The following is a 17,256-nucleotide window of genomic DNA, read 5'->3' on the forward strand; positions in this document are numbered from 1 at the left end:
AGTCTGGAAGGGAATCCAGACTTGTTGAGGAGAAAGTGAGACCTATTTGAGAAGTCTTTTTGGCTTTAATGTCTCTCCAGAATGTTTATCTGATAAGGAAAATCTTAGGAAAAAACCAGACTTGGAGACAGTTTTATCTTCATCCAGTTTTGTTTCACTATAACTTTCTGTGAGATTGATTCTGTAAATGTTTCTCCCTCTGTCTTAATACATTTTAAATCTCTGTATCCCAAAGAGGGGAAAAAAAAGTGACAGTAGGCTGTCGAGCTCTTTTTCTTTTGTTTGATGCTGAAAACTCAGGGCTAGGTAGACAGTATTTTCTTGTGGATATGTGAGGGTTTGTATTTCAGCAGCTTGTATGTGGTGACGTGACAGTCTGAGTAAAAATGTCTTATAACCCCTGATTGACAGAGTACAGAATTTCCTCTTTGAATGTTGTGCAAATAAAAAATGTCGGTTGTCAACATCGTTACTTACTTTGATTTCTTTTTGGAAACACAGTGATGAGTCGCAAGGCCAAGGTCAACTGCTGATCCAAACAGTTAAACTGGCATTCTCGGTTACCAATAATGTCATCCGGTTGAAGCCCCCCTCTAGCGTAGTATCTCCATTAGAACAGGCACTTACTCAGCACGGTATGTATTTGGCCAGGGGGGGAGCCTGGGCAGCTGTGCTTTTGTTATTTGCAAATAGTCAGCGTGTGTCTCATTAGGAACAGTAGTTAAGATTTCAAGGTTCCAAAAAGTGGTTCTAGTGATGGGAGAAGGCCTATTCTCACTCTTCTAAGACATTCTTCACCTCTGGGACAGCTTCTAAAGTATTAAGCAAACGTGGCTTGTTGTTTGCTGCTTTGTGATAAGTTAGGTGTAGTTACAGAATGTAGTAAATCAGCTGCCATTTGTACCTCTGGCTGGGCCCATGCCTTGTTCTTTTGGGAGAGTGACCTAGTTCTCACCTTCTGTTATGGAAATTATTGTTTGGTAAATAGTTACATCTTATTGCAGTTTCTTCTCTGATTTTAATTGTGTTCTCTCCAGGTGCTCATGGAAACAACCTTATTGCGGTCTTGGCCAAATACATCTACCACAAGCATGACCCTGCACTTCCACGCCTGGCCATCCAATTGCTCAAACGACTGGCTACGGTAAGATGCGACTCCTTTGCTTCTCCCCTTGTGACCGATTCCACCACTGAAAGTCTTTAAAGATAATTTCTTCAGGCTTTTTTGTATCAGGGAGCTTAATGCAAGTCTGGTGAAGGCAGTGTGGACTGAAAGCTGTAAGGTAGAGCACATTAAAAATCACATAGAGGGTCCTTTAGTTTTTTAATGTAATCTGCTGTTTCAGAAGTCACTTAGGATCTCACTGAGAGGCTTCACATGAATGGGGTGTTTTCTGCAAAGTATTTGCACCTCCAGTTGATCTCTTTCCACTTTCTTGAGCAACTTTCTCAAGTCACACTTGTAAATACAATTCCTACACCTTCTTAAGTGAAACGTTAACATCTTACTGAGAAGAGGAGCCTATTTAAGTTTTTATCGGGAGCTTTCAACTTTGCCTTTTAGACTTACTCTTTTAGCTACTAAACTCCTGAGAATGTATTTGCAGTTTTATTAAAGCATATAGATCCAGCTCTGAGTTTCTTTATTTCAAGAAACATTATTCCAAAACTTTGTCTTTCCCAGTTTTGTCATAACCCTTGAGAAACAGGTGAGGGATAGAGCCGAGTTGCCAAAGAGGAAAATGTGGATCATTTTGCAGGTTTCCTCCCGCTTAATGACAGCAACTTACTTTTGAGTTCCCTCACATACATTCATAGATTCAATATCAAATATTTTGGAGTTTCAATTTAAAGTGCAAATCAGCTTTTATATAGACAAGAAGCATTCTGTAGTTTGGTTATTTTTGCTTCTGATGTTTCTTTCCTTTTGCAGGTTGCTCCCATGTCTGTTTATGCCTGCCTTGGCAGTGATGCTGCTGCCATCCGTGATGCCTTCCTCACCCGCCTGCAGAGCAAGATCGAGGACATGCGTATTAAGGTCATGATACTGGAGTTCCTCACGGTTGCGGTGGAGACACAACCTGGGCTCATTGAGCTGTTCCTGAACTTGGAAGTGAAGGATGGCAGTGATGGGTCAAAGGTAGAATAGCAGATACATGCCCAAGGACTCACTAGTCTTTTACTGTAGCATTCATAGCAGTCTTACAGCACTAGTCTCTAAAATTGATAGTTCTTACATGAAACCTGATGTGCTTAATGTAAAGATAAATGTAGCTTGTGCTTGCAATGAATAGATGTGCTGCTATCCCGTTTCACTTTTCCCTATAACCAAAGAGAAGCTTTCCCCAGTATTTCAAGGCAGATAGTGAGTTAACATAAGAACATCTACTGGGTCAGACCAAAGACCAAAGATCCCTGTGGCCCGTTCTCTTGACTCTGATGGTGGCCACTCAGTGAGAAAGTTGAAGACTGAGGTACAATGGATACTATCAGTTTTCCAGAATACCCACTCTGGTGCTTTGCAGTTCAAGGTCTTCTTGGGTTGGGACCTTTTGAAGGCACTTGGTCTCCTTAAGTCTTAGCTTAGCTCATTTTTTTTTTTCCTCTAAAAATATTTTTTTCCTCTCCAGTGTTATGACTGCATTCTTTGTAGTCGTATACAAAATATATAACAGCATCATGTACTCAAGAATTATTTCTCTGTATATTGTTCAAGTCGAATCAAGCACATTCTGCTTTAATAGATGCCTACATAGTGGTTCTGTGGTGATGTAACCTCTCTCATTTCCTTTTTTGCTTTAGGAATTCAGCTTAGGGGAGTGGAGTTGCCTCCAAGTAGTCTTAGAGCTGATAGACTCCAAACAACAGGACAGGTACTGGTGCCCTCCCCTCTTGCACCGGGCTGCCATTGCCTTCCTGCATGCTCTGTGGCAGGACCGTCGAGATAGCGCCATGCTAGTTCTGAGGACAAAGTGAGTTGTTGTTTTTCTACAATGCATTTTCCTTCCTTTTTTTCCAAAACACTTTTTCTTTAATTCATCAGACTTTTTGGGGACATTTGTGTCTTAGTCTTTGTGTGTGCTGGCAAGGGTATGCAGTGTGTGGGCTTTGAACTTAGGTCTCTCAGGAAAGAAGATGAGAAGCCCCTGTGGGCATGTTCAGAAGCAAATATATTTCTTTCTTTTATACAAAGCTTGTATTTACCAAAGCATATTTTCTATAAAGTTTGGAACAGTCAAAATGCTGCTAGGCATGTGGTGTGGGGGAGATAACTGATACTACTTCTGTATGTATCTTTTAGGCCAAAGTTTTGGGAAAATTTAACCAATCCCCTTTTTGGGACCCTTCCTCCACCTTCAGAATCATCAGAGGTGAGTTACATCCAAACAAAATGAAGGTAGTTATGTACTTCTCAGAAAAGGTTTCTAAGTGATGTATGTGGCTCTTCCCTCTGCTTGCAGTTTTCTAAAAAGAATTATGGTCAAGTGGTTTAAACACAGGCAGGAGATGAAGTGAATGCTTTTGAGCTTTGCAGAGGCTCTACAGCCATAAACTGTCTTCTGAAATTCTCTGCTCTTTATTCGCATATGAAACAAAAATAGATGTTACCTAGCATCTGTGGGAACACTCTTTGAAAGGCATGCTGTCTGTAGTGTATCTGTACTGTATGTCATGTGCTGTTTGGCAGAAGAAACTTTTTTTTCTTTAGGCATAGCTCAGGCTGACTAGTATCACAGAGGAATCGATTAGGTTTTTGTTATTCTTCCTTTCTGTGGGAGCTTTCCCCTTCATTATGAAAGTCCTGTGATCTCACTGAGTGCCACTTTGGACACAGAATTCTTTCCTTATTATCACCAGTCTGTGGTCAAACGACATAACTATTGCTATTCTGGGAGAAACAGGTCTCCCGCAAAACTGGATTATCAGTCACTGCAAGTGGATGGGTAGGGATAAATCAGAATTCCACTTACCCTGCAGAGCTAGGCGCTCAGATTTTGCTTTTTTTTTTTTTTTTTCCTTTATAGCTCAGCGTCTTGGATACTTGTGCCTTAATCATGAAAATCATCTGTTTGGAGATCTACTATGTTGTCAAGTGAGTCTTTGGTAGTCTCTCCTTCATCCCTGTACTTTTTAATTTTGTGTTAAATCTTGATAGACCATGCAGGCTTTGAGGGACAAAGTACATGTAATCCTGTGAAAATGTGGGAGGAACAGTGATTTATAAATAAATTACAAACAGGCATTTGAGATTCTTGTAATCACCAACTGCAGAAAGAGATGTTACAGTCTTTCTGCGGCCTGTAGGTGAGAATGTAAGTATTTTCCTTGTATCCTGGAATGAGAATATACAGTATTTATTAAAGCTAATTGTAAACTAAGCTAAGTACACCTACTATAGTGATTGCTGAATAACGTTAGTAGTTTTCTCACACTCATTTTGTTTTCTTGAACGTAACTGTCCTTTAATATGTTGAAAAGTTAGGATTAACTAAAATCTCCCCTTAAAAGAAAAATCATAGATTTTCTTCAGGGATCATGTTTTTCCTTCACATTTGATGCAAAAAGTGGGATTCCCCGCACAGGTCTAATATGTGGAATAACCTTCACTTGCAAGCTGTGTCCTTGGCTTTCCTACCTGAATCTCAGAAGAAGTATATTTTCTGACCAAAGAATAAATGAAGATAACTTCTCCTCTTGATTTGGTCAGGGGCTCACTGGATCAGTCCCTGAAAGACACACTGAAGAATTTCTCCACCAAAAAGCGCTTTGCCTATTGGTCAGAATATGTGAAGTTACTGGCATATCACGTGGCAGAGACAGAGGGTAGCAGCTGTGCCTCCATGACAGAGTATCAAATGCTCATCTCAGCCTGGCGGATGCTGCTGATAATCTCTACTAGCCATGTAAGAGCTACCTCTCATCTTTCATGATAATCTGAAATGAACATTTTGAATAATACAGTGTCAATTCTTAGGGCCAGCTAAGCTTTAATGAAGAATTCACTGTTTTTTCTTTCACTTTTGTTGTATATATGCTCACAACACAAGTTGGCACGAGCGTGGTACAAGAGGTTAGAGTCAGTGGTGTTTTGCTGTTTGATCAAAATGAGCATACTGTCTGCCTGAGCAGAGGAGAGAGGTAGTAAATCATTTTTATAGCAATTCTAAGTAATTCTGTAATCCTGAAGAGATTTTGCTGAGTCAAGTGAGTCAGGGATGCACCATTAGGGAAGTTAGTCATTGCCGTCTTCTTGTCAACTATTAATGTATTACTTCAGTGATTTCTGTAAAACTGCATCATTCAGCAGCTGTGAAATTTGGCGAATTCTTAAAGCAACAAATTAAAACAGTAGACTGATGTTAGACTGCTAAGAAGGTGCATCTTTTGTTGTGCTTGATTGATCTCTGTATTTGTGGTTCTTAGGCAGATATAATGCATCTGACTGATCCTGCAGTTCATCAGCAGTTGTTTCTGGATGTGCTAAATGGGACCAAGGTTTTGGTAGGTGGTGCTTCCTGTCAGTTCTTTTAATTTCCCAATTGCTCATCATCTTTGTACTGTGGGAGTTCTGTTTCTGCAGCTGCTTGCCATCATAGGTTTTTTTAGATCCTGTGAAATTGGGCTGAAACAAAGTCTCTCTTCCTAAATTGATGAGCTTCTTACAAATCTGGATTTTTGTGTGTGTCATTCTTGTCATCACTGAGTGACCCTGCGAGGGTCATGACGCTGGTTCCCTCGCTGCTGGTAGCTGCTGAGGAACAAACCTGTCATTTGGTGGCGGTGCTCGGGCTGAGGATTTCTTAAATGTTCTTCCATGTCACTAGTGCAACTGTAACTCTTGCAGTATTTCTTCTTAGCTCCTAGTTCCCATGTCAGTATCCTGTCTGCAGCTGGGGTCCATGCTATGTACCCTTCTCCTGATCCTGCTCAAACAGTGGAAGAGGTAGGTATTTTGTTTGGATAACTGTTAGTCACTGCTAAATATAAAAACTTGAGAGATTATGTTTAAGTGTTTTGCTCTAATGAGATTCCCTTAGTGATTTGGGGAGGAAACTGAAGCTTTATCATAGAATTCTCTTTTGGGATGGCAAATGTCTGTCAGCTGTTGCTGAAATCTCTTGTAGCAACGCATTTATGGTTTGGCTTCCTGCTTGCTGGTGAAAAGTGCATCAAAAAAGCTTTTGTGATAGTCAGTCCTGCATTCTCACTGTACTGTGGAATGTCTTTAGTGAGATCCAGGTGGTGACTTAAACTTTACTTGGAAGAAATGCTTTTATTTGTGTGGGTCATAAGTTATATGATCCTCACAGCTCAGTCAAGCCAATATATTTATTGAGGGATCTTGTCTAATCTGAAGAGCTCTCCCTTTTTGTTGTCAGCGAGTTGGGTTCAGTGGATAAAATCATAAACTCCTTGACGCAGATTCTGGAGGGAGTACTACAGGCAGATCAGCAGATGATGGAGAAAACCAAAGCCAAAGTGTTCTCAGCTCTTATCACTGTTCTGCAAATGAAGGAGATGAAAGGTGAGGTGGTGCATGTACAAGTGTCAAGAGCAGGGCTGCCGTGGCTGAATACACCCTAACGTTCTAGTGTTTCCAAGATAAAAATGCATGTGGTGTTAGTAGTAGTACAGGATGCTGGATATAGCCACCAACCTCTGGGACTTCTTCACCTTTTTCTTGTTTTAGCTAGTTTTAGAAAGAGATGAGGTTTATCATTCACAGTATGTGTATGTCTTCCCTTCTTTTCTCCTTCCCCAACAATAACCTCTGGCTTTGATTGGTTTGATAGACACAAGATAGGGTTCCCACGTGTTTTTGAATATAGCCCAGCAGGTGTGGGAGGGACCTCTAGTAATGCCATCTCACGTAGAGCTTAGCTTCTGACATGAATTTTTAGTTAGAGATAAAAAAAGACCCAAACACAAGAAAGTCTTCTGAGGGTACATTTTGTTACAAACCAGAGAAACTAGACCGGTCATTACTCCTGTCACTTGTGGGGCATCTTACATTGCAGTAGCACGCAAAGACCCTCAGTGGAATCTGGCAGTGTTTCTCTGTACAGCACATACAGAGGCAGCTGTGGTGTTGTGAAGTGTATCAGCTTATCTTTCTGTGTCTTCCTTGTCCCTGTGTCCCACTGCTTGGGCTCTGCAAGCCCATATATTTTGGAAAATAAATAGAAAGTGAAGGGTTGTTTTAAAGGTTTTTCTTCACTGTTGAATTTGAGTTTCCAGTCATGCTGGTAAAAGGTGGTGCAATTTATTATAATGGTTTTTGATAAGAATATAGTGTTTATATGGACTCACAGAACACAGAGTCACCCATTCTGCATGGGCCACTACCAGCAGTCTGGAGAAATGGGTAGGAAATACTGTAGTGGACAGTTACGGAATAATCTGTCCATAGTAGTGCTTGATTTGTGCTTTGAGATGTCGTGAGTTTATATGACTTCTTGGTAAAACTACATGTTTTTGTTATCCAGATGATCATCTAATCCCTTATTATATCCTTCTAGACTTAATGATTTACCTTAGTCACAGTTTCTCACATTCTGTTTTGTAGGTTTTGAAATGAAAATAGAGTAAATATTAACTCCAAGAAATGTGGCCCAGTGATGTTATCAGTTAAGCTGGAAACCTAAGTACAAGGATTGTGTGTTAACTGTTGTCTGTTCTGTGTGTGTCCCAGTGAATGAGATCCCACAGTACTCCCAGCTGGTGCTGAGCGTGTGTGAAACACTCCAGGATGAGGTTATTGCGCTCTTTGATCAGACTCGACACAGCCTGACCTTGGGAGATGCTACAGATGACAAGGACAGCATGGAAACAGATGATGCCTCCCGCGTTAAACACAAAGACCAGCGAGATGGGGTAAAAGACCTGTTCGTCTGCCTTGCAGTCACATTTCTTCTCTCAAGACAAAAGTTTTGTGTATGTTTGGAAAAACTTTCCCTTGCAGCCTGCTGCCTTCAAAGGAAGTTTCAACAGTTTCTGTTTCAGAATTACTCCATGTCTTTTTGGCACACATCAGTCTGAGAAATTGGCTGTTGCTGCCTCTCTTTCAGATCTGTCCTAAAAAACATTGTCATGATTGCTAATACAGCCAGTGAGTGTGCAGAGTGTAATGTGAGGGATACCTGGTACCTTCATTTAGGATTCTGAGAATGATTGAACTTTAGGTTGTGTTAGTAAATGTTCTAAAAATTTTCTTGGTACCCATGTCAAGCCTATACCTTGTTCTCCTTTCCTTGTCACTGCAGGTGTGTGTTCTGGGTCTGCATCTGGCTAAAGAGCTCTGTGAAGTTGATGAAGACGGAGACTACTGGCTGCAGATTACTAGGAAAGTCCCTGTGCTTCCTACTATCTTTACCGCACTGGAGATCAGCCTGAGAGTTAAACAAAACCTTCACTTCACAGAGGCCTCATTACATTTACTGCTGACCTTAGCAAGGACTCAACAGGTGAGACATGCAGAGAAATGAGAGCATATAGCTATACATTTTTAATAGGAACCGTATATCTCATTATTCTGTCTGTGATGCAGCTGAACAATGATCTGTAGATAAAGGGGTTTTTTTAGAGGCTGGCAAGCAGTAGGTCCTGTACGTAGTCCTGCTTAGTTTGCCTTGTTCTCGATAATGGGATGTCTCGGATGGAAAAGCTGAGCCAGCCAGAGCAGATGTGTAATTTAGACCAGGTACTTTCACTGAATGTATTCTTCTGCAATGCAAATTATCCCCCCCTAGTTAAAACAGCATTAAGTGTTGGAACCTGCTTTCTCATTAGTTGCAATAAAGTGTCATTTATCTATTAAAAATTCAACTTGTGTGGGGCTTTAGGTGAAAGCAAGGTCATTCCCAAGCCAGCTCTTTTCAAAGATTATGTATGTACCAAACTAGGTGATATCTAAATGAAATTCATAATACAGTTATGCAGGTTAGATGTTACTGGAAGAACAGTGTTGCTTTTCTTGATACTGAATTTTTAGCAACGTGGAAGTGTGTGTAGATGAAAGTTCTCTAAAAGGGTGGTGACAGTGCAGAGGACAGAAATATCTAATGCAAAATAAGTCTCTTCAGTCTCAGAGAGCAGACGCACATGCAGATTTTAACAGTAGTTTGTTCTGTGCCTCGCAGGGAGCAGCGGCGGTGGCTGGAGCTGGTGTCACGCAGAGTGTCTGCCTGCCCCTCCTGAGCGTGTACCAGCTCAGCACTAACGGAGCCATTCAGGTGGGTGCTCCTTCCTCCGGTGTGGGAGGGCACCCGGAGAGCTTGCCCTGCCCTGCCTTGCAGGCTGTGGGATGGAGCAGCCACCCCTACAGACTGGTGGCTTCCAGAATGGTGTGGAGGGTTTGTGGCGTGTGGGCAGCAGTGGCAATAAGTCATTTATTTTTGTATCTGATTTCTTCAGACATCTGCTTCCTCTCGAAAGTCTCTGGATGCCCCCTCTTGGCCTGGGGTCTATCGTCTCTCCATGTCGCTGATGGAGCGCCTTCTTAAAACACTTAGATACAACTTCCTGACGGAAGCGCTGGACTTTGTTGGGGTCCATCAAGAGAGGATTCTTCAGGTGTGTCACATACTTCCTTCACGATGCTTCGCTTGGCTTCTGTGTTGCGATAGCAGTGGAAACGTGTCAAAGTGAAGAAGCTTTGACAAGAGGCTCCTGCCTCAGAAAGATTTACAGTGGAAATAATTCAGGAGTGGCAGAAGGAGGACAGAATACACAAGCCATGTGGTCAGGCAGGGATGACTGTTATAACACTTGTTAGAGCTGGGCAGTCACCATCTGTTCATCCTGTTCACTCTTGGGGTTATGACTTTGCTACAGGTGTTTAATGTACTTACCCAACACAGTAGCAAAAGTGAGAGTTCGACTGGAACTCACTTTGTGGCTGCCTGTTCCGGAAAGAAGAGTATGAGAGCTGTTCTTGGAGGTGGCTTCAGCTCAGCCTTGCTCAGATAATGAAAATGGCTGTGGTCAGGGTTCAGTCACCACTGGGACCAGCAAGCTCTCAAGTGCTGCAGTACTGAAATACCTGTACTGGCTGGATTGTGTCAGCACAGACGTGCTGAAGAGTCCTGTTTGTATGTAGGTGCTGAATTACCTGTTGACGAGCCCCCTCCCAAGACAAACAGCTGCCTGCTCGTGTGGCAGCACGGTTCATGAAATGAACTGACCTCTGACTAGGAATATAAAGTGCTCTGGGTCTGCCCATGTGCTGTGTGGCTGCGTTCATGAATGGATTTTCTGTCCCTAAGGGCGGATTTTCTGTCCCTAAGGGCAGATTCTCTGCATCTTCAGCTTTTTTCTTCTAGAGAAGGGAATGGGCTTTTTGTGATTTAACTGTCCTTGTGCTGATTTACTTCTCTCTGCTTTCCAGTGTCTGAATGCAGTACGGACAGTACAGAGCTTGGCCTGTCTCGAAGAGGCTGATCACACCGTTGGCTTCATTCTTCAGCTCTCAAATTTCACAAAGGAGTGGCATTTCCACCTGCCACAGCTTATGAGGGACATGCAGGTAGGAATCGGGATATTGCTGTGGATAATACGTTGCCTTGGGCCACAGGGATTTGGATGTGTTAAGAGAAAATGGCACTATATTACCTTTCTATTACTGCTCTCCTAATAGGAACTGCTGTTGAGGTCATTTAAATGTCTGTTTGGTCAGTACCTTGTCTGAATTGAGTGATGAAAGATAACTGTTGGCATAAGAGAGATGATAGCTTGGAATTCAGTTCGGGGAATTCAACATCTTACTCTCCGTTCTCACTGGCAGGTGACTCCAAGAAAATACTGAGAAATCAGGAGACTGCATTGATCCTTTACGATCACAGTGTTCTGTTTAACTGGATTTTCTAGCTTCCACCGATGGTAGTGAATAGATGGGTTTTGAGTTTTTAAGAGATTTCTCCCTTGCCTTATTTATTTCAGGTGAATCTGTGTTACCTGTGTCAGGCCTGTACCTCCCTCCTGCACAGCCGCAAAATGCTCCAGCACTACCTGCAGGTGAGGAGGATGGGGACTGTACGCCGAGCTGCCAGTTAGGAGTGTTGCATGCCCGTGCTCCCTGCTAAAAGGCAAATACTATTCAATCTTCAGGCTCCTGGATGTTGAATTGATTGTCAGTAATCCTAGTGGTGATTAGTGACAATCATCGATAGTCAGGTTTTGCATTTCTCCACAGCAAAAAAATGTATAAATAGTCTGGACTCTAAAAACTCTGTAAAGCCAGTCCTAGAGAAACAGCAGCCTGTGTTTAAATGGTGCTGTTGTGATTTTATAGCTGCCTACGCTGCAGCAAGAAGGCTGCATCGCTGTAGTACTCTGTAGTGCCATTAATTAAGCCACTTTTGACCTAGTGTCCTTGATCTGATTTGTTTGAGAGAGTGCTCTTGTTCTTGGGGAATCCTTAGATTCATGAAGTGGAGACGATGCATTGCCACTGATGTGTTACTTCAGCATGGCTAAGGCTTGGTGTGTTGATTAGAGATTCTTCTTATGGAATGTGGAATCTAAACAGCCTCTGCAGCTGCCTCCCTGCAATGCAGTGCCTCCCCTGATGCACACTAAGTGTAGATTCTCATGCTTCTAGCAGGTGACAGACTTTGGGTGCCTTATTTCCCCTCAAAATACCCATCTTAGTGCAAAATAATCATATCGGTATTCAAGACTTTTTTTTTTTCTTTCTCCACAGACAAAAAATGGTGATTCCCTTCCATCAAGTGTGACTCCACGAGTGCAGCGTAATCCCCAAGCCTCCTCCAAACATCCCAGTCCTGAGTCAGAGGCAGCAGAGCAGAAAGCACTGCTTATGGTGCAGTACAGCCTCTTGAAAATCCTCAGCAAATGTCTTGCTGCACTGCGCCATTTCACCCCTGATGTCTGCCAGATCCTTCTTGATCAGGTAGAGAAAGAGGAGGGATGCTGCGCCTTGAAGGGGTGGTTTCCAGCATTTCAGGTGATGTTCTGGGTCCTTATAGGGAGGAGGCACAGTCTGTCCTGCTTGAGATGATGACCCCACCACGCCTCTGCCTGCTGTCCTGCTGCACAGGGCAGGAAGGCAGGAGACAAGGAATCAGGCACTGATCAGTGTGGGAGGAAGGTTTGGCTGAACTGTTGTGTGATCTGCACAACGCTGTGTACCTATAACCTTCCTGGAGCAGGCTAATAACCCAGCTAGGGTTGTGAACTACCTGAAAGGAGGTTGCAGAGAGATGGGGATGAATCTCTTTAACCAAGGAACCAGCGCCAGGACAAGAGGGAATGGCCTCAAGCTGCGCCAGGGCAGGGTCAGACTGGCTCTTAGGAAGTATTTCTTTGCAGAAGCGGTTGTTGGGCGTTGGAATGGGCTGCCCAGGGCAGGGGGGGAGTCCCCATCCCTGGAGGGGTTGAAGGGTCGGATTGACACAGTGCTGAGGGATCTGGTGGAGTTGAGAACGGTCAGTGTGAGGTTCATGGTTGGACTGGATGATCTTCAAGGTCTTTTCCAACCTCGATGATTCTGTGCTCTGGATGCCACTCTTCAGAAGAGACATCCTCTTGTTACCCTCCTGTGTTGGTGTGATGTAGTGGCTGGTCTCCAAGTGCAGAAAAGGAAGGTTTAACCCTTGATTCTGGCAGTGTCCTGCTGCTAACTTTTGGGTAGTTAACTTCCTTTTCCTGTGCCTCTAGGTACATATGCCTGGGTGTTTGAAAACAGTCTGGAAACAGTCATTACTTTAGTTTGCCGCTTGGTGGCAAGCTGTACGGCTTGGGAGCTGGAGAAGGTTCGTTCATGTGAGGAGAGCCATATCGTCTGAGTGTGCAGTGCTGTACAGAACGCTCTCCACTGCTCCGTCTGTGTACCTGAGATTTGGGAAATGGTCTCGTTCTAGTTCTCCATACAAAAAGTGTGATACAGGGACTAGGCATTCCTGTTACTATGACAATGGCATACTCATGGCCTCAGAGGTTGCTCACTCCTCTTTCTGTTTCTCCACAGTCGCTGGACCTTGCTGAGTACAACGTGCTCTTCGTTTTGAGTTTCACCACACCAGCCTTTGATGCAGACGTCGCACCTTCCTTTGGGACCCTCCTTGCCACAGTGAACGTGGCCCTTAACATGCTGGGAGAGGTACTAGCCACTTCTCTGTTTGGGAGAGCACAGCAGTTGCAGTGGTCTCAGAGCACTCATTCAACTGATATTTTGAAGAGTAGGAGTATTTCCTCGTTTGTATCTCCTGTCTCTAATGCCTGTCTTTTCCCCTCTCAGCTGGATAAGAAGAAGGAACCTTTCCCTCAGGCTGCAGGGCTGAATATGCAAGAGGGAACCAAAACCCTCAAGTAAGTTTCTAGCTTTTTGATTTAGTCAAGCAGAACCAAGTGCTCCTCAGATCAGAACTGAGGTTTGCAGGCATTCATGTAGCTTCAGAATGGCTCACGCTGAATCCAGGGAGTTCAGATAGCCCATCAGTTCTCCAAAGCAAGCAGGGATTTTTTTGGGGAGGGTGTATGAAACCATCCCATCCTAAGATGCAGTGTAGAGAGTTGTTTGACGCTTATTTAAACATTTAAATCAGACTTCCCTGATGGCCAACAGGAGTCTCTACTCTGCAGACCATAGCTTTTGAGTATTGCTGCTTGAGCAGAAAGAGAACTGTAACAGCGTTCCCTCTTATGTACTGTGTGTGTGACATCTCTCTAAGAGTATCTGACCTTGAAACTAGAGTGTGCTGACCTTTTTGGCTCCTGCTGATGTGTGTTTCTTCGCACAGGTCTCTGCTCATGTTTACAATGGAGAACTGTTTCTACCTGCTCATCTCCCAGGCCGTTCGGTACTTGAGAGACCCAGCTGTGCACCCCCGTGATAAGCAGCGGATGAAACAGGAGCTCAGCTCTGAGCTGGTAAGCAGCTTCTACCATCCTTTCTCACTGTAAATGTGTCTTGTGGGAGAAGGTCATTTGCCTTTGCCTGCCCATAGAGCCCATTCCCCAGCATGAATCAACAGCCAGGGGCTGCAGGTACCGGCGCCTGTTCCTCTGCTGCCGGCGCGTTGTGTGGGGAGGGAGAGGGGCACGTGTTTGAAAGAAGCTCACCTATTACCTGCTCCCGATTTCAGAGTACACTGCTCTCCAGCCTGTCTCGTTACTTCCGCCGTGGTGGCCCCTCTTCACCTGCCAGTGGGGTTCTTCCCTCTCCCCAAGGAAAGTCGGCCTCCAAGCTGGGTCCTGAGGGGCAGGAGCCTTTGTTTCAGCTCGTGCAGGCCTTTGTCCGGCACGTGCAGAGATAGATCCTGTCCTGCCCCTGCCTCCCTCTTCATGACGTGCACCAGAACGATTCACGTCCACTGCAGAAGGCATCACCTTTGGCAGAGCTCGCAACAAGGACTGGGAAAGGGAGGGAGGCCTGGGGTGGGCAGTGGTGTGAACCCACCTGTCAGAGCAGCAGCGAGATCCCGTTGAACTCGTGCAACCCAGTAGCAGAGTGAATGTAAGGAAAGCCGAGAGCGGCTCCTCGGCGATCAGCCCACGGGCACAGCCCGCCCGCTCCATCTGCCAGAGCATCCTGGCTGGGTACAAGTGCTCAACAGTCAAAACCTTTATTTTTATAGCTTGTACCTCAGCTGGGGAAGCTGTGGCTGGATGGAGAGAGGAGACAAACTTTCCACTGGGCATTAACTCTGCTCTTAACACAAGGTGCAATCTGCCTCTCCCTCGCAGTCAGAGTCCAGTTAAGGCACAACCAAGGGATCAGCCAGCAATTCAGAGACCATCTTTCTACTGCTATTTTTGTACTGAATGGTTCCAGGCAAGATGGTGTATGTGTGCTCACGCCTTCCCTTCACCCTGCAGTCTGTGTGTTGTGTGTGTTTCTGAAGAGCAAGGCCTCACTCAAGGTTTTTAAGTCAAAGTTCCATTGCTCCAGTCTTGCAGATTTTTGTAACTGTGCCCTATTTATACTGATATTAAAACCTTTATAGACAGCAGCTGGGTTGATGGTTTTGTGTTGGACGTAGCAGCCTGCAGCACCAATTCTGCATCTTCTGTGTCGTAGTTCTGCTGGGCTGAAGTCCCAGCTGACAGTGGTGGGAGCTGTGGCTTGGGAGTGACAATCCAGATACTGTTTGAGGCGATGATCATCAAAGCTGATTCCCTCGGCTTTCCCACACCCACTCCCTTTCTCTTACTCTCATGTTGGGGAACTCGTAGGAGGTTTTAAACGAGCATCACTATAAAATACTCCTCAGGAATGATTCTTCTGCACACGATGGTGTGGCCCACGTGCATGGATTACTCTCTGCACAGGTCCAAGCTGCTGCTCTGCCTGTTGCAGCAGCAGGGGAGGGCGTGGGTTGAAGCTGGAAGACAGACGCTGTCTACAGTGAAGCTGCATCGTGCTGTTGTAGCTCTCTCAAGTAGATGAACAAACCCTTTAAGGTTCTAAGGCTCAATGTGTGATGGAGACAGTAAGAGAAGGTCAGTGATCATTGCTTAAAATAAAGCCTGAAATCTAGACAGACACTTCTAAGGTAAGAAATCAAATTTCAATGTAGCTGTGAGTTGGTAGCCTACCAAATCTTTCCTAAAGAGACACTTGATTGCTGTACTAGTCAGAACCTTTTTAATCTCGCTGGTTTTAAGAGACTAGAGAGAGAAAATTAGATTATCTTGCTTTGAGGGTTTGTTTTGTTTTTTTCCTTGTAAGCTTAGGTGCTGGTGATATTCTAGCATGCTTGTTTGATCTGGCTTTACTTGCCCTGGAGGCTTTGGAGAGATCTAAACTGGCTGGAGCAAAGTGGTCTTAAAGTAGAAGGCAGAGGGGCTTTGATTACCTTCCAAAAACAGGTGAGCTGCTCTGACAGGAAGAGAGGTGATGTGACAGTCCTAAGCCTGGTCTGTAACCATTAACGCTTTCTGCCACAGGGGAGCTGTGAACAGGGAGATTTGAAGGTGAAGAACCGTGCAGAGGAGACAGCAAATTGGTGCCAGGTAGCTATGGGGAGCGGGAGTAAAGCCAGAGTGCAGCACATCTGAGCAAGTTCAGCAGTGCTTAGGGCTGTTACTTGATAGCTCTGGTAGGTATCTTTCCCTTTGTTACAGCTTTAGAAGTTACACATGGTGCTAATCGCTTTATTAGTGTTCAACGAGAATGGATAGAATGAGAATTGAGGGAGAAGTAATACATTCTTTTAGATATTTACTCAAGCACTAGAGTGAGAGTTTATGGCGCTAGGCCAGAGTCCTTGGTGCCAGGTAGCAAAGAACAGTGGATGCTGCTGGTCAGATCTGTGCTTTAGACCTACAGCTTCACTTTAGATGGCAGCATTTCAGCCCTCAATTGTACCTTTACCTGCCCCTCGGCCCCAGAGAGATGTGGAACAGCCTTTGGCCAAGACATCTGCAGATAAGCAGCAGGAGAGCATAATCTCTGCAGAGAGCCAGTTCCAGGTAGCAACAGATTTTGCATGTGCTCTTTTCTAACACAGAGGGAGGGGAGTGCTGCTGCTAGAAAGGCAGGAACAGACTTTCTTCTGGCTGTTCAGAGGGAGGAGACACCATTTTCTGCATCATTAAGCTGCTGCTGTTTTTGCTAAAGCTGTTCTTCCTCTTTCTTTAATGCACCAGGGAGAGGAATAACAGGGAAACCAGGATGTCACTGGCCTGAGGGAAAGGTATACATCCCAGAGGCTGGAAGGGAAACGGGCAGGGGTAGATCTATAAAAGGTAGAACTGTGGTATTGGTAATCATGGCACTTGTAAAACTAACTAAAACAGTAATGTGATTTCCCCATTCCCTTTCATGGGAGTTTAACTAGAAAAACTGAGTGCTGTTGCTACACTATAGAACATTTCAGCAGCTGCTTTTCCCAGGAGTTCTTTCCAAGCTGGGTGCTAGGGACAAGGCTTTAGGATTTTAGATTAGCAGCAGATCTAGTTTCCATAACAACAAAAAAATGTCTGTTAGCTGTAGAATAGCATTTCCAGTCTCTCAGCAGCTAAAGTCATACTGCTGCTCTATTTTCGCTTCAGGTTAAGGAGGAGCTGTTGGTTCTTTGAGTCCTGAATCTGTAGTACAACTGAGATGTGTCATCTGGGAGAGGAACTGCAAGACATTAACAACCTTAAGGCGTGTTGAGAGTTTCAGCTGGGACAGGAAGGCTTTGTTTTTCTACCCAGCTCCCAAGACTGGGATGGCAGAAGGGCACAGCCCCCACCCCCCCACCCCCCCCCCCCCCCGAGCTGCCTCCCTTTGCCTCCCTGCCAGCGCAG

The 17,256-nt window shown here is 44.5% G+C and overlaps 1 protein-coding gene across 1 annotated transcript in view; it reads left to right on the forward strand.

Annotated features, from left to right (window-relative positions):
* Positions 1-14,972, forward strand: part of NUP188 (nucleoporin 188) — a 29,407-nt gene extending 14,435 nt beyond the window's left edge. The window contains exons 24-44 of the mRNA XM_074891043.1: positions 502-635; positions 1,038-1,144; positions 1,934-2,140; positions 2,803-2,972; positions 3,302-3,371; positions 4,026-4,093; positions 4,709-4,904; positions 5,425-5,502; positions 5,859-5,944; positions 6,381-6,526; positions 7,694-7,875; positions 8,265-8,465; positions 9,141-9,233; positions 9,415-9,573; positions 10,388-10,525; positions 10,939-11,013; positions 11,702-11,911; positions 12,989-13,120; positions 13,259-13,329; positions 13,761-13,890; positions 14,106-14,972. Coding sequence (XP_074747144.1) covers positions 502-635; positions 1,038-1,144; positions 1,934-2,140; positions 2,803-2,972; positions 3,302-3,371; positions 4,026-4,093; positions 4,709-4,904; positions 5,425-5,502; positions 5,859-5,944; positions 6,381-6,526; positions 7,694-7,875; positions 8,265-8,465; positions 9,141-9,233; positions 9,415-9,573; positions 10,388-10,525; positions 10,939-11,013; positions 11,702-11,911; positions 12,989-13,120; positions 13,259-13,329; positions 13,761-13,890; positions 14,106-14,276 — 2,824 coding nt within the window. The 3' untranslated portion in view covers positions 14,277-14,972. The remainder of the gene's footprint in view (positions 1-501; positions 636-1,037; positions 1,145-1,933; positions 2,141-2,802; positions 2,973-3,301; positions 3,372-4,025; positions 4,094-4,708; positions 4,905-5,424; positions 5,503-5,858; positions 5,945-6,380; positions 6,527-7,693; positions 7,876-8,264; positions 8,466-9,140; positions 9,234-9,414; positions 9,574-10,387; positions 10,526-10,938; positions 11,014-11,701; positions 11,912-12,988; positions 13,121-13,258; positions 13,330-13,760; positions 13,891-14,105) is intronic.
* The last annotated feature ends 2,284 nt before the right edge of the window (positions 14,973-17,256 follow it).

This window comes from Strix uralensis, chromosome 21 (assembly GCF_047716275.1).
Source record: "Strix uralensis isolate ZFMK-TIS-50842 chromosome 21, bStrUra1, whole genome shotgun sequence".
Classification (NCBI taxonomy): domain Eukaryota; kingdom Metazoa; phylum Chordata; class Aves; order Strigiformes; family Strigidae; genus Strix; species Strix uralensis.